This window comes from Dendropsophus ebraccatus, chromosome 12, assembly GCF_027789765.1.
Source record: "Dendropsophus ebraccatus isolate aDenEbr1 chromosome 12, aDenEbr1.pat, whole genome shotgun sequence".
Lineage (NCBI taxonomy): Eukaryota > Metazoa > Chordata > Amphibia > Anura > Hylidae > Dendropsophus > Dendropsophus ebraccatus.
Genome location: NC_091465.1, coordinates 19,573,832 through 19,589,499, shown reverse-complemented (window position 1 = coordinate 19,589,499; position 15,668 = coordinate 19,573,832). Strand labels below are relative to the sequence as shown.

General features: G+C 46.5%; 2 protein-coding genes across 2 annotated transcripts in view; one reads left to right on the top strand and one right to left on the bottom strand.

The window, feature by feature from the left end:
• Positions 1 to 1,810: 1,810 nt before the first annotated feature.
• VPS26B (VPS26 retromer complex component B) lies at positions 1,811 to 14,677 on the bottom strand. The gene is made up of 6 exons (XM_069948190.1): positions 14,284 to 14,677; positions 8,972 to 9,128; positions 8,397 to 8,561; positions 7,722 to 7,897; positions 7,189 to 7,331; positions 1,811 to 4,976 (listed from the first exon to the last, which is right to left on the bottom strand). Exons 1-6 carry the CDS (start codon positions 14,504 to 14,506, stop codon positions 4,830 to 4,832), a joined length of 1,011 nt encoding a protein of 336 aa, XP_069804291.1. The 5' UTR covers positions 14,507 to 14,677; the 3' UTR covers positions 1,811 to 4,829.
• Positions 14,303 to 15,668, top strand: part of NCAPD3 (non-SMC condensin II complex subunit D3) — a 28,942-nt gene continuing 27,576 nt past the window's right edge. The window contains exon 1 of the mRNA XM_069948187.1: positions 14,303 to 15,040. Coding sequence (XP_069804288.1) covers positions 14,974 to 15,040 — 67 coding nt within the window. The 5' untranslated portion in view covers positions 14,303 to 14,973. The remainder of the gene's footprint in view (positions 15,041 to 15,668) is intronic.

Genomic DNA, 15,668 nt, shown 5'->3' with positions numbered 1-15,668 from the left:
GAGTGGGCATTCCAGTGCTGGGTCATGAAGTCACTGGAGCTGCAGTGGTCCGAGAGCGGTGAAGCAGCACTGCAGGGGCGGTGGGTAAGTACAGATTCTTATGTTCCCCACCCTAGATTTTTAGATGTGGCCTGGAGTTCTTTTAAAAAGCCACACTCAACATTACCTACAGTCTTAGCTGCTACTGGTGTAACTGAGATAGTCATCCTCTCATTCTCCTGGGGTTGGCTCAGCTCCTGTCCATGCTCCATATTTCTCCAGGCCACATCCACCATACATATGGATGCCTTCACACAAACCGGATCTGCAGCAGATTTGATGCTGTGTTCAGTTATTTAGATCAAATCAGCTGCGGATTAGAAAATCTGATGCGATACGGTGTGTGTGTAGCTACCCTAAAGCTTAAATCCCAACCCTACCACTGCTGGGAAACCCATAAAGTGAGATATTGTTGCCATGGGTTTAGATACACAAGGCACAGTCTACAGTTGCAGAATTAGTAGTGGACACAGCTACTTCAAAATTGTATTGGTTGCTGTTGGAAACAGACTACAAACTAATTCCAGCCCATTGTCAGATTATGTGACTGTTCTGTGGAATCCTACAATGCACAGCTGTCTGGTTGTAGGTGAATACAGAACAAGAAGCTTTGAGATTCAGAGTTTGCTTCACACATGCGTCCAGGGCCAGACCGTAGGTCTGGATCCATTCCAGTGTCTAGACCATGGGTTTCCAAACTATGGCCCTCCACTGTTGCAATACTACATTTCCCATCATGGCTGGACAACCAAATCCAAAGCTTTGGCTGTCCAGGCATAATGGGAATTGTGGTTTTGCAGCAGCTGGGGGGCCTCAGTTTGGAGACCCATGGTCTAGACCCAGGGTTGAGTTTGGACTTGTGGCTGTATTACATGCATGGGAGCAAGCTTTGGGTGAAAACACACAGAGACATCTATCAAGTACGCCTCTTATGGTACTTTTACACGGAGCGATAATTCGCACGATTAACGATTTTGAATAGACAAGGTGTTTTTTTTTATAACGATCAGCGTTTAGACGGAACGATATATCGTACGGAAAAATAGTTATGCGATCGTTTAAGCCTATCACACATAGGTGAAATCGTTGAAAGAAAGTTTACATGGAACGATCTGCGAATTTTTTGCGAACGACCAAAGATAATTTGAGATGATGAAAGATCAAAATGAACGATTTCTCGCTCGTCGTTTGATCGTTCTCTGCGTTTACACGTACGATTATAGTTCGAATTCGATCGTTATCGTGCAAATTCGAACGATAAATCGTTCCATGTAAAAGGACCATTGGTAAAGCCAGCTGGCCCTGCCCCTGTCACAGGACTTGAACAGAAATCTGCACCTGATCCAGAGCAGTTGTAGATTAATGTATGGTTTATGCTTGTTTCCAGACATAAAAACCCATCTTGCTGCGACCATCAGGCAAGTGGGGCTTACCCCTGGTGTATGCCACAGAAAAGGCCAAAACCTGCACCTTTTCCATGGCATACACCAGGGTGCATACAGCTCTTGGCTGTATGCGATTAGAATGAAGCAGCCAGTGAGCCCATGTGTTTTCACCCGCAGTTGAATAGTTTGGAAACAGATAACTACATGTCCTGTGTGAATCTGGCCTTGCATCTGTTATACCCTAACGCAGGCGTATGGAACCTTGGCCCTCCAGCTGTTGCAAAACTACAACTCCCATCATGCCTGGACAGCCAAGGTTCCCTACCCTAACATTACAACCCTCAAAGTCCACCACACCACAAAATAAGCACACCTCGCTCATCTGAGACTTTTTTTTTTTTTTATTATTCTGACTAATAAAAACAAATGTAAAATAGACATTTATAACACAATGAAATTATAGACATGGGGAAAATAAAACACTGCGATCGGAACGGAATTCACCACGCTGCTCTCTGGTGACCTTTCACCTCTCCAACATGTAGAAATGTTTCTGTTTTGCGGTGGCGTTACCAGATACGTAGTCTCAAGAGCTTACAATCTAATTGCGGGTTCTGAGGCACGGCCATTAGATAAAAGTGCAATATCGGAAATAGATAAGTCAGTGACAACCTCATCAATACGTTGTTAGACACCAGATGCAATTACTATATACTCTGTATAAACTTGAAATACTTTGGAACCTTTTTTGTATTTTTTTTTTTTTTTAAATTTCAGTCAAAGCAATAATAAAAATATCTAGAAATACTGATACAGCCATCTTTCATGTTTAATCCTCATCTACATTTGGTGGGGGGGGGGGGGATAAGGTTAGCACCTCTACACAGTATATTCTATCTAGAATAGACCCCATCTTCTGGCTCTCCAGCTATTGCAAAACACCTAAGAGGTCCTGACAGCCGAGGGCATGCTGTATCCCAACCTGTGGCTCTTCTACCTACAATAAGTTGGAGAACCACAGGTTTGAGGAGACAGACCTAATATCTGCTCTACTCCAATCTGAATAAAAAAAAAAAAAAAAAAAAATCACAGCCGAAAAAAAAATGGAGGCAGATGACACTAATACTTTAGAACCTTCGGGATTCCTAGGCTGAATCCCAAAATTCCAGGCAGATCCCGGGCACACTCTTTCCCCATGGACCAGGAAGACATCAGCAATCTAATGAGGAAGGTACGGGAATGTTCGAGTTCGATTGAACCTAGGATTTTCCGAGGTTTGATCAACTCTACTCTGGACTTGCTGACTCTCATAACCTGTCTGTTTCACTAAATATATAAAAGCATCCCTGAAAATAAAAAAAATAAAAAATCCAATTTTTTTTTTTCCCAATTCTGTTTTGTGCCTCTGTTACAACTCCTGGAAATTGGTTTCTGCCAATCCGGTGTGTTCCTACACACTTGCTTATGAAGATGCATGGCTTAGCTAGCAGGAAGGGGCATAGTCTAAAATGAGCTAAAAGAACCCCCCCTACACACACACGCATATGGTAACACCTGACTGTCCATTTGGGCGAACATATCCAGGAGGAACAACACAGGAAGGGCACACCGAGAAAAGATGTCCCTACCTAACCGACAAGTCAGTAGGGCAGAGAGATCCTCTACTATACAAGTTCTATGGTTGCAAACTCTGCACAGTGCACCCAAACTACAACATCATTGTCGTCCCAGGCTACTCTGAGGACACGGTCAATGGGTTTGTTGCTGTTGCAAAACTACAACTCCCATACTACAACTGCCCCGACAGTGTGTCTGCAACATGTTGATTCTAAGCTGTTCTAAAGACAGAAGGAAAGCCACAGGGAACAGAGACATACTGTATAGGGGACACACATTTACTGATTTAACCTCTTCAGTTCCATCACACATACAGGACAGTCAGCCAGGGCATAGGTACACCTCGCCTATACATAGGACTGTAAAGATCGCCCTGTTCTAGCACCAATTCCAGAACACCCACTCCCCAAATCCCTTCCATTTTTTTCCATAGCTTATATGACATCCTATAATTAAAAGGTTAAACCTGGAGGAGCAACTCCAGCACACAGACACTGCCTACAATGTCAGACCCCCTTAATCTTCCCCCAAGGGTTGCACTAGTGACCAACCCCATACAAGACTGAAGACTGAGGCACAATGGCGGTCACTGGCACAGGAGGTGACAAAGCGTCCAGATGTCCAAAACTGACAGGTGACAGCACTTTACTGTTTCCTGGTATCAGCCATTTTGGAACATTTACCTCCACAACCACTGCTTTATCGCATATCTCCATTACTGTGGCCCTCGATAAATCAAGTGTAGCCAATCAGCTGCTCCTCCTATAACACTGCTGCACAATAAAAAAAAACGTGTTACTGGCCCTTTAAGAACTGGTTTACTGTATTATACGCACTCACTATATTACATTCATAACAGCATTACTTCGACTGAGGGTCCTTATAGGTGACAATGTAATGGCTTACTAATGGTCAAGGTGAGCAAATCGGGACAAATTGGTTTAGCGTAACGGAAAAGTCTCTATTACAGACCTATACATTACCATATAACATAGGCTGATATACAGATCCATATTACAGCTGTGTGTTGTATGGGGAGTAAAGCTCCATAATAAGAGTTCTATCACTCATTGATATAGGAGGGAAGCAAAAAAAAAATAAAAAAAAAATAGAAAGCTACATAAACCTACGAGCTTGGTGCTGATGTACGGACCCGGTCACCGATTCTTCCTGCTCTTGCATCTCTTCTAAGCTGGCAATTCCTTAATCTCTCCCTTTAAATAAAAACTTTATATGTATATAATGTACATGATCCATATGTTGTGTCTGACTCAGGAAAGGGGGGACATGCAGAGTGATGCTGCCCCTAGTGGTTAGGGCAGCAATCACACATGAGAGAGGCGCTTGGAATGGACAGACAGGTCCTTTACTGGCACCGAGACACCGGTAAGTGGGGGTCAGCACTAACTACAACCACGAGGTGAAGAGGGCACTTATCTTACGTAAGACCCTTTAAACGGCCGACCCTTTGGTTCTCCATCCAGATGTGTTGGGCTTTTATGGTAGGACTGCCTGTGAGAATGACAAGCTGATAACATCATAAAAAGTATAAACACAAAGGGTTAAAGGGGCAAGGCCCGTTCCCCCTCCCCCCCACCCCCACGTTACTGAATGTCAAGTAGCAGCAAGAGGAACGGACAGCCGGCCTGGTAAGTGAAGCTGGTCTCATCCCTCTGCAAGCTTGACCCACCAATAGTCCATGTTCTCACAGGTGGTGAACAGGTGGGCTTGGAGAGGTCCAGTCACTGCTTAGTCATTGTCGAACCTGTTCTCCTACTCAACAAGCAGTCACTCGTTCTCCTGGTCTCCTGCGGCCGCCGCGCTGTGCTGAGGCCGGTTGTCAGGGTGGGTCCCTTCGAATCTCTGAGAGGCGATGGCGGCCTGGTGAGACATGCTCTTCCTCACAATGTCCCCTTTACGCCATAACACCACCTCCTAGAGGGCGAAAGAGAAGATGGTCATTGAGTCATGTGATCAATTCTAAAGACATAGATGTCAGGAGATACCACTCCATTAAAAGGGGGTTATCCAGCAATTTTTTTCTTCTCCAAATCAGTCAGTTTCAAGTCTTTCCATACTTATCAGCTGCTGTATGTCCTGCAGGAAGTGGTGTTTTGTTTCCAGTCTTACACAGGGCTCTCTGCTGCCACCTCTGTCCATGTCAGGAACTGTCCAGAGCAGCAGCAAATCTCCATAGAAAACCTCTCCTGCTCTGGACAGTTCCTGACATGGACAGAGGTGGCAGCAGAGAGCACTGTGTCAGACTGAAAAGAATAAAACATTCATGCAGGACATACAACAGCTGATAAGTACTGGAAGACTGGAGAATTTTAAATAGAAGTAAATTACAAATCTATATATCTTCCTGAAACCAGTTGATTTGAAAGAAAATTATTTTCGCCGGAGTACTCCTTAAGGGTAGCTTCACACTCACCGTATCGCAGCGGATTCGCAGCAGATACGCAGCATAACTGAACACAGTGTCAAATCTGCACCATCAAATCTGCTGCAGATCCTGTACGCATGAGTGCACCCTTAAAGGGAAACTAACAGCAGGGTGAAGGACTCTACTCTGCTGTTACATTTCCTATAGTGCACTGAGGATGAAGGCCATTTTCTTACCTTCATCCTCAGCGCCATTTTCATTAGATCCCACATTTATCAATATGTAAACTAGACGGTCTGGTGCACCAGTGCGGGACCACAGAGCTCAGTGAAGGAACCCAATGAATATCGAGGCTGCCCATCACTGCTGGATGTATATTCATAAGGAGGACCGGGCTGGTGGGGCAGATTGGTGCACTGAGGGGTGTAGTTCTCCCTGTGCATCAAATTGCTTGTTTCACATATTAATAAAACACAAGATGTAATGACAAACTATGTGCATTCTGCTCTATGGGAACATAACAGCAGGTTAGAGTCTTCTAACCAGCTGGTAATTTCCCTTTAAATAGATATTCCCATCTCAAAAGTTATGACATACTAGCATTTTTTTCTGATATAAGAAGGTGGGGAGACCAAAGCTGTGATCCATGTCAGGGTCTGGGTGCCATGAAGGGTTCTTCAATCTCGTAAAGTGATGCCATGGGGGAGATTTATCAAACATGGTGTACAGTGAGACTGGCTCAGTTTCCCCTAGCAACCAATCAGATTCCCCCTTTCATTTTTCAAAGAGTCTGTGAGGAATGAAAGGTGGAATCTGATTGGTTGCTAGGGGCAACTGAGGCAGTTTCACTTTACACCATGTTTGATAAATCTCCCCCATTGTGTAGGACCAGGATATATCACCAATTTACTTTCTCAAACAGCAGGACTGACAGAGGTAGGACCCCCACCAACTATAAAGGGGAAAAGGTGCTGAACCCCCCCCCCCCTGCGGAGTTCCTATAGTCAGTGAATAGAGCATAGGTCAAGTATGTGCGCTGCTGCTCCATTCACTCAGGAAACAACGGACATCCATGTGATTGGATACCCACCAATCAGATACTTATGGTGCATTTACACAGGCAGATTTATCTGACAGATCTTTGAAGCCAAAACCAGGAACAGACTATAAACAGGGAACATGTCATAAAGCAAAGACTGAGATTTCTCCTCTTTTCAAATCCATTCCTGGCTTTGGCTTCCAAAATCTGTCAGCTAAATCTGCCTGTGTAAACGCACCATTAGCCATCATGTGGCCAGGTAACAAAGGGATTAGCCAAACAATAGAACAAAGGGTCACTGTCACATGTCACCGAGAAGCACTTTTAGCCCTATTTCACGGAACGATTATCGTTAACGAGCGGTTGTTTGAACGATTTTATGAACGATAATCGTTCGAAAAAGTTCTGTGGAATAGGGCCTTTACCTGCGCACTTCTCCAAGCTCCATCTAACAATCATTAGGGGTCTGAAATCTAACATGTCCGAACTTTCTCAAACTGACAATGTAACCTATCATCTCTATCATACACTGTAACACAGCAAACCTCAGCGTCTTCTTTAGCTGCTGCCCCTGAGATCGGTGATTGTTCTGTCTAATTGGTCACTATGAGCATGGCTCCAGCCTAGCCAGAATCCTACTCCACACTGGTGGAACTGCAGAGTGTTCTTTAGCTGGTCTCCGAGATCAGTGATTTGTCTGCCTGTAATACGAGAAGGCTGACCTGCTGTTTGAAGTAGCGTCTCTCTTCTTCATCGATCAGCACTAGGTTGAGGTAATAGCGCACACTGAATTTCTTGTTGATGTCCCTCATGGTTGGGGTCAGCTCATATCCAGCCAGGAACAGCCGAATGGGGATGGATTCACCTACAGTGAGATGAGGAACAAGAGTTAAAGCACAAGACAAATCTTACCCTCAGTGGGGAGAATAAAGCACTGTGTCAGACTGAAAAGACTATACCACTTCCTGCAGGACCTGCAGCAGCTGATAAGTATAGGAAGACTTGTTATTGTTTAATAGAAGTTAATTGCAAATCTATATATCTTTCTAAAAAACAGCTGATTTGAAAGAAAAAGATTTTTGCCGGACAACCCCTTTAAGCGACCATGCAGGAGTAGGAAATTTATTGCTAGCTGGGAGCAACCCTCTGGTGCAGCTGTAGTAGTGCCATAATAGTTGTCACTGAATGTTCTTAGGCCAACTCAATTGGACGAATCAAGATTTTACCCAACGATACCAAAAAGCAGGGATCGCACCTCGCACCGGGGCTCCGTCCATGATCTCATACTTGGCGATCGTGTCATTTTCATGGTAAACATTTGGTCCGGTCCCCGTGGTTTCCCGCTTGATGATATCGATCTCCATGTGTTTGATCTTGATCCGCACGAGAAGGAAGTAGATTTTGCCTACGATGACGTCTTTGAGGTGGTATCTACGATGGGAGGAAATATGGTGGATTCATAAGTCACGTTGTTTTTTTACATAACTTTCTGTTAAAACACGCGTAACCTGCTGCAATAAATGGCAACTTCTGTGCACAGACTTGGGTTGCATTGCTAAGGGTAAATTCTGAAACCACTATATACCTGGCTTAAAAATCCATGATCCTGAGTGAGGTGTGAACTGTGATCTATTCTATACAGACATGTTTTGCCAGTGGACTTATATAGATATGACCCATATCAATGTCCGTATGCCTAGCAGATTACGGATTCAGTAATTCCTATAGTCTAAAACAGGGATAGGGGACCTTCGGCCCTCCAGCTGTTGAAAAACTACAATTCCCATCATGCCTGGACAGCCAAAGCTTCGCTTTGATTTTTTTTCAGTTTTTGGAAGGTTCCCCATGCCTGCCCTAGAGAATCCACTCCTAGATCCAGACCACAGAACGTCAAACTATTTGGTCATGACAGTGTTGGGTCCAGACTTACTTGGACTTGTTGTACTCAAACTCGATGTGCAGGCAATCCTCGATCCCCACCTCCATCTTGATGGAAGAATTCAGCTCAGGGTAAGTGCTGAGTGTGTGCACCACAATGTCCATCTCTTTACCAACATCATTGAGTCTGCGGCTGAGGGTGGCGCGCAGGAAGTACCTGGGCAGATGACAGAGGCAGAGGTCACACACAGAGACCAGCTCCATATGACCAAGCCTATACGGATACATTGAAACAAGCTGGAGAGCCGGGACATGGGTTAAGAGGACTGTCTAGAGCGGATGCAACTAACAAATTCAAAGTATATATAACATGTACAGATAGGTGGAGATTTATCAAAATGGGGTAAAGTGAAACTGGCTCAGTTGCCCCTAGCAACCAATCAGATTCCACCTTTAATTTTCCATACAGTCTGTGAGGAATAAAAAGTGGAATCTGATTGGTTGCTAGGGGCAACTGAGCCGGTATCACTTTACCCCATTTTTGATAAATCTCCCCCATAGTCTTTATAAGCTGTTGTCATGGAAGTATACACATTATAAGGCGACATCCCATTGTAGGGTCCGTACCGCAACTTCACGTTCTGCCCCGTGTACGACTCGTATGGCTTCTCCACGTGAGTGAACTCAAAGTCAAAACTCTGGGACTGCGAGATCTCTCCTGGGCGCGCCAGGTCCTTCACCAACGAGACAAACTCATGATGGTTTCCCCGGTCGTAGTACAACTCTGAGGAGGGAAGCAGGACAAGCATGAGGTAATGGCATCTATTCATTGACACACACAGAGGTAGAGCGCTCCCATACTGCCTGATCCATTGTCTATTCACTGACACACAGAGGTAGAGCGCTCCCATACTGCCTGATCCATTGTCTATTCACTGACACACACAGAGGTAGAGTGCTCCCATACTGCCTGATCCATCGTCTATTCACTGACACACAGAGGTAGAGCGCTCCCATACTGCCTGATCTATTGTCTATTCACTGACACACACAGAGGTAGAGTGCTCCCATACTGCCTGATCCATCGTCTATATTCACTGACACGCAGAGGTAGAGCGCTCCCATACTGCCTGATCCGTAATCCATTCACTGACACATGTAGAGCGCTCCCATAATGCCTGATCTATCGTCTATTCACTGAGGTTTGAGGAGATTGTGGACAATTAAAGGGGTACTCAAGCAAAAAAAAAAATTCTTTCAAATCAACTGGTGTAAGAAGTAAATTACAAATCCGTGGCTTTTTAGTACTTATGAGCTGCTGTATGTCTTGCAGGAAGTGGTGTATTCTTTCCAGTGTGACAGTGCTCTCTGCTGCCACCTCTGTTCATGTCAGGAACTGTCCACAGCAGTAGCAAATCCCCATAGAATACCTCTCCTGTTCTGGACAGTTCCTGCAGGACATACAGCGGCTGATAAATACTGTAAGTACTGGTGGATTCTTTCCAGTCTGACACAGTGCTCTCTGTCGCCACCTCTGTCCATGTCAAGAACTGTCCAGAGCAGTAAATCCCCATAGAAAATCTCTCCTGCTCTCCAGACTGGAACCAATACACCACTTCCTGCAGGACATACAGCAGCTGATAAGTACTCAAAGAATTTTTTTATAGAAGTTAATTACAAATCTGTGGCACAGGTTAATCTGAAATAATTTACTTTTTGAGCTGAAATACCCCTTTAAAGCTTGGTCTATGAGGGCTAATACAGATACAAACAGTGGAGCATATCAGGAGACATCCAGAGCAGTGAACGTCAAAGTAGTTTCCCTGCATGACCCTGCAGAATCCTCACCTGCCACACGCGCACAGCGGAGCGGAGCGGAACAGCAGAGCCGGAGGCTTGTTGGCTCTGCTTATCTTATATGAACTCATTACATCCTCATACAAACAGGGAGGATTTACGTGAAGAGCCTGTACATGGCCATATTCTCTGTACGCACGTGTGATAACCCAGAAACCGCACTAAAGGAATCTTACTGATCACAGATCACATGGCAAATGGCCACTATGGAAGAAAATATACGCAAATAGCGCCAAATTCTATAGTATGCGCTGTGTGAATGGCCTCCTATCCTGCACTGTTCTGTAGGTCTATTCCCCTTAGCTGGTGTCAGTCTTTACTGTAGTTGTCGCATTCTAATCACTGCAGGGCATGGACTGGTGGTGAGACAGAGAGGACACGTATATGGATGGTATAATCCTCCACATAGGCTCAGTGGGTTTACTCTACAAGTAACCTTCCCGCAGCAGCTGCTTCCGCTTCTCGGGGTTAGTGGAGGAGATTCTCAGCTGGTGTCTGCGTGATTAGAAAGGCTCGTTCTTTGAGGTGGGAGATGTTCACCAGGCGGATCTGGAGAGGAACAACATCTGATCTTCCTCTATCAGCAGGGATCAGACGTTACCGAGGCCGAAAGAGAAACCTGCTGTGTAACACTGGAAGACTATGGGGATACAGATGGCCGAACCCTGGGGACGTGGTGACCACTCCTCTCCCAACATGAAAGAGGGGAGGACTACAGGAGTTATAACTGGGAAATCAATACTGCTTCTATATAGCACTGGTCCCCAATCCAACTGCTGCAAAACTACAACTCCCAGCATACCTTGTCTGTACTGATCCTATGTTACATCCTGTATTATACCCCAGAGCTGCACTCACTATTCTGCTGGTGGGGTCACTGTGTACATACATTACATTACTTATCCTGTACTGATCCTGAGTTACATTCTGTATTGTACTCCAGAGCTGCACTCACTATTCTGCTGGTGGGGTCACTGTGTACATACATTACTTATCCTGTACTGATCCTGAGTTACATTCTGTATTGTACTCCAGAGCTGCACTCACTATTCTGCTGGTGGAGTGTCCAGTCTGCACTCTAGACAAGCCGTCTTATATCAAAATTTTCTCTCTTGCGCATAGTGAAAGCAGAGCTGTGATTGGTTGCTATGGGCAACTAAGAATCTGACTATAGGAAAACTAGTTAAATCCCCATTGAAACTAACCATGAAGGGGGAGAGACTTGTGCTGCCGCTGAGGTGTTTAGCTCACAGAGCATTGTCTACACTGGATACAGTTGTTAAAAAAAAGTATCAGAATGGGATTCCAGCCATTGGATGTGAGGCATGTATAGGCTTTGGGTGAGTGACTGCTCAAACTATATGTGCCCCCCAAAAAAACATGCCCTCTGACACAGTCATGTGATCCTTTCGGCTATGCTGATTGGCTGAGAAGCTTCACAGTCCCATCATGGCTGCCACCTGCACGCTATCACCCGGACACTTACAGAGTGCAATAAACGTGGCTGAGCGGCTGCAGTGTCTGTACAAAGTCCACATATAACTCTGCTGGCTGATCGCCAATATGGCTGCAGCTACCCAGCTTTCCCAGAGTCCTGAATAGCATCAGTCTATGACAGGGATGGGGAACCTTCGGCCCCCCAGCTGTTGCAAAACTACAATTCCCATCATGCCTGGACAGCAACAGCTGGAGGGCCGAAGGTTCCCCATCCCTGGTCTGTGGTCTCCAACCAAGAGGAAAGCTGGATGACCAATGTGGTGGCAAACGTTATATCACTCTCATCGGTTGGCACCAGCTTTCCAGGAAGATTAAAGGGGTTATCCAGCACTACAAAAACATGGCCACTTTTCACCCTCTCGTCTCCAGTTCAGGCGCGGTTTGCAATTAAGATCCATTTACTTCAATGGAACTGAGTTACAAACCCCACCCAATCTGGAGACAAGAGAGGGGGAAAGTGGCCATGTTTTTGTAGCGCTGGATAACCCCTTTAAGCAAAAGCATAGCTGCACTACTGACAGGGAGACCCTATGTGATCTAAAGCACCATCCATATCAATATCTACAACAAGCACAGGGGGTGTATGGGAAATGTAAATCCATACCAGGCCCCTATGACAACACTGCCTGCCACAGACCTCAGAGCAGGACACCAGACCCTGTTAATGGGGCAGCCTCAGGCTCTGAGCCTTTGTGGTCTTATTCCTTTGGACTCTCACTAGTAGAAAGCACATCTGCATCACCACGCCAACAGTGCTGCCCCCTGCAGACCATCTTCTGCCAACACTAAATAACATTATACCCTAAAAACTTCCAAATCACAGGAGCACCACATCCCAGGGTTACCGACTATCCCCGCAACTATACAAGTAACTAGAACACAATATGGACTAAGGCTGCCTTAAAGGGGAACACCAGACATTTATTTTTCTTTCAGATCAACCGCTGCCAGAAAGTTATACAGATTTACTTCTATTTAAAAGTCTCCAGTCTTCCAGTACTTATCAGCTGCTGTATGTCATGCAGGAAGTGGTGTATTCTATCCAGTCTGACACAATGCTCTAGGCTGCCACCTCTGTCCTTGTCAGGAACTGTCCAGAGCAGGAGAGGTTTTCTATGGTGATTTGCTGCTGCTCTGGACAGTTCCTTTTAGTCCCCCAGCAGCACGTGATGCCAAAGCTTTCTGTGCCTTGTTGCTTTATACTAAGACTTGCAGTAGCCCACCAGCATGTGATGCTGTGCCTGGCAACTATACAGGAGCTTGTGGTTCTGCTGGCACTTGTAGTTCCCCAGCTGCCTATGCTGCTTCACACTAGCTATGCCTTACAGATATGTAGAAGTCTGAGGTTCACTGGGACTTGTAGTTCCCCAACAAGGAAGGATTGCAAGGATTATAGTTCACAATGCCTTCTCCCTATGCACAGGACTTGGTTTTACTGGAACGTGTAACTCATCATCCTGCACTACTCTAGATAAGCTCTACACAGGCCTGAGGATTGCTGGGACATGTAGTTCCCCCATCATCCTGCACTACTCTAGATTAGCTCTACACAGGCCTGAGGATTGCTGGGACGTGTAGTTCCCCATCATCCTGCAATGCTCTATTAGCTGTGCCTAGCAGCTATACACAGGCCTGAGGATTGCTAGGACATGTAGTTCCCCATCATCCTGCAATGCTCTATATTACCTGTGCCTAGCAGCTATACACAGGCCTGAGGATTGCTGGGACATGTAGTTCCCCATCATCCTGCACTACTCTAGTTTAGCTCTACACAGACCTGAGGATTGCTGGGACATGTAGTTTCCCATCATCCTGCAATACTGTAGATTATCTTTGCCAGGCAGCTATACACAGGCCTGAGGATTGCTGGGACGTGTAGTTCCCCATCATCCTGCAATGCTCTATATTACCTGTGCCTAGCAGCTATACACAGGCCTGAGGATTGCTGGGACGTGTAGTTCCCCATCATCCTGCAATGCTCTATTAGCTGTGCCTAGCAGCTATACACAGGCCTGAGGATTGCTGGGACGTGTAGTTCCCCATCATCCTGCAATGCTCTATTAGCTGTGCCTAGCAGCTATACACAGGCCTGAGGATTGCTAGGACATGTAGTTCCCCATCATCCTGCAATGCTCTATATTACCTGTGCCTAGCAGCTATACACAGGCCTGAGGATTGCTGGGACGTGTAGTTCCCCATCATCCTGCAATGCTCTATATTACCTGTGCCTAGCAGCTATACACAGGCCTGAGGATTGCTGGGACGTGTAGTTCCCCATCATCCTGCAATGCTCTATTAGCTGTGTCTAGCAGCTATACACAGGCCTGAGGATTGCTGGGACGTGTAGTTCCCCATCATCCTGCAATGCTCTATTAGCTGTGCCTAGCAGCTATACACAGGCCTGAGGATTGCTGGGACGTGTAGTTCCCTGACAGCCTATGATGCTCTACACAGACGTGATGTTCGCTGGGATTTGTAGTCCCCCAGCAGCCTGCACTACGCTGGTTAGCACCTACACACAGACCCGAGGCATGCTGGGACTTGTAGTTCCCCGCAGTGGAGCTGTCAGCCCCGCCCCCGCTCACCGATCTGCCCGATGAACTCGATCTTCAGCCCCTGGTGCTCCAGCCTCTTGCCCGGGCTGCGCAGGTTGACGGTCACCCGGCCGGACACGGTCTCCCCGTCGTAGAATAGGAAATATTTCTCCTTCTTGCCATCCTCCGTCTTGTGCTCCACCCGCCTGCGGCTCTCCGCGTCCGTCAGCGTGATGTCCAGCTCCGCGGCCGGCCCGAAGCCGAAGAAGCTCATGGCTGCGGCGGAGGTGAGGGCCCGGGGTCAGGCGGCGGACAGCACAGCACCGATTCTCCCGCAGCTCCCGGTCTCCGCTACTTGGTGTCCCGCACAGCGCGCATGCGCACAGCTCGGCCTGGATGACGCCGCACGTAACCATCTTGCCAGACACCAATATGATTCCTGCATTGCCAACTAAACGCAGCGCGCAGGCGCAAACTATATGCCACTTTCTATCAACTCAATGGCAGCGTTCTAGTGACGTCATTTAGGGGACGCCATATTACTTACGGGCACGCATCCATAAAGCGCTGTTTTTTGCCACTAAAAGTTATGGCTACCGCAGGTTAGTGTTAGGCCCTCATTGGCTTTGGGCGGCGCATGGCGATGACGTAGAAGCTTCTGATTGGAGGATTTGTGTTGGGTTTTGGCGCTGGTCTTCTGCTAACGAAGGAGCGGAGGAGTCTACGGAGAGCAACCGGCAGATGGGTGACAAGGAAGCGGTGGTGCTAGAGGCTCTGGGCCGGTGCGGGCTCCGGAGCCTGAGGAGAGGTGAGCCCTACCATACAGCGTGCAACTACAACTCCCAGCAGCCTCCCCTGATGTAACCCAGTCAACTCCAGCTGAGCTCTGCTGTCTATGGGAATCTGCTGTAGTGTTATCCCTCCCCAGTGATCCAGACTGATGCTTTATACTGAAGAAATATCCTAGAATACATTGCATCGTATATAATGTATGTACACAGTGACCCTACCAGCAGAATAGTGAGGGCAGCTCTGGGGTATAATACAGGATAAGTAATGTAATGTATGTACACAGTGACCCCACCAGCAGAATAGTGAGTGCAGCTCTGGGGTATAATACACAATGTAACTCAGGATCACTACAGGATAAGTAATGTAACATATGTACACAGTGACCCCACCAGCAGAATAGTGAGTGCAGCTCTGGAGTATAATACAGGATGTAACTCAGGATCAGTACAGGATAAGTAATGTAATGTATGTACACAGTGACCCCACCAGCAGAATAGTGAGTGCAGCTCTGGAGTATAATACAGGATGTAACTCAGGATCAGTACAGGATAAGTAATGTAATGTATGTACACAGTGACCCCACCAGCAGAATAGTGAGTGCTGCTCTGGAGTATAATACAGGATGTAACTCAGGATCAGTACAG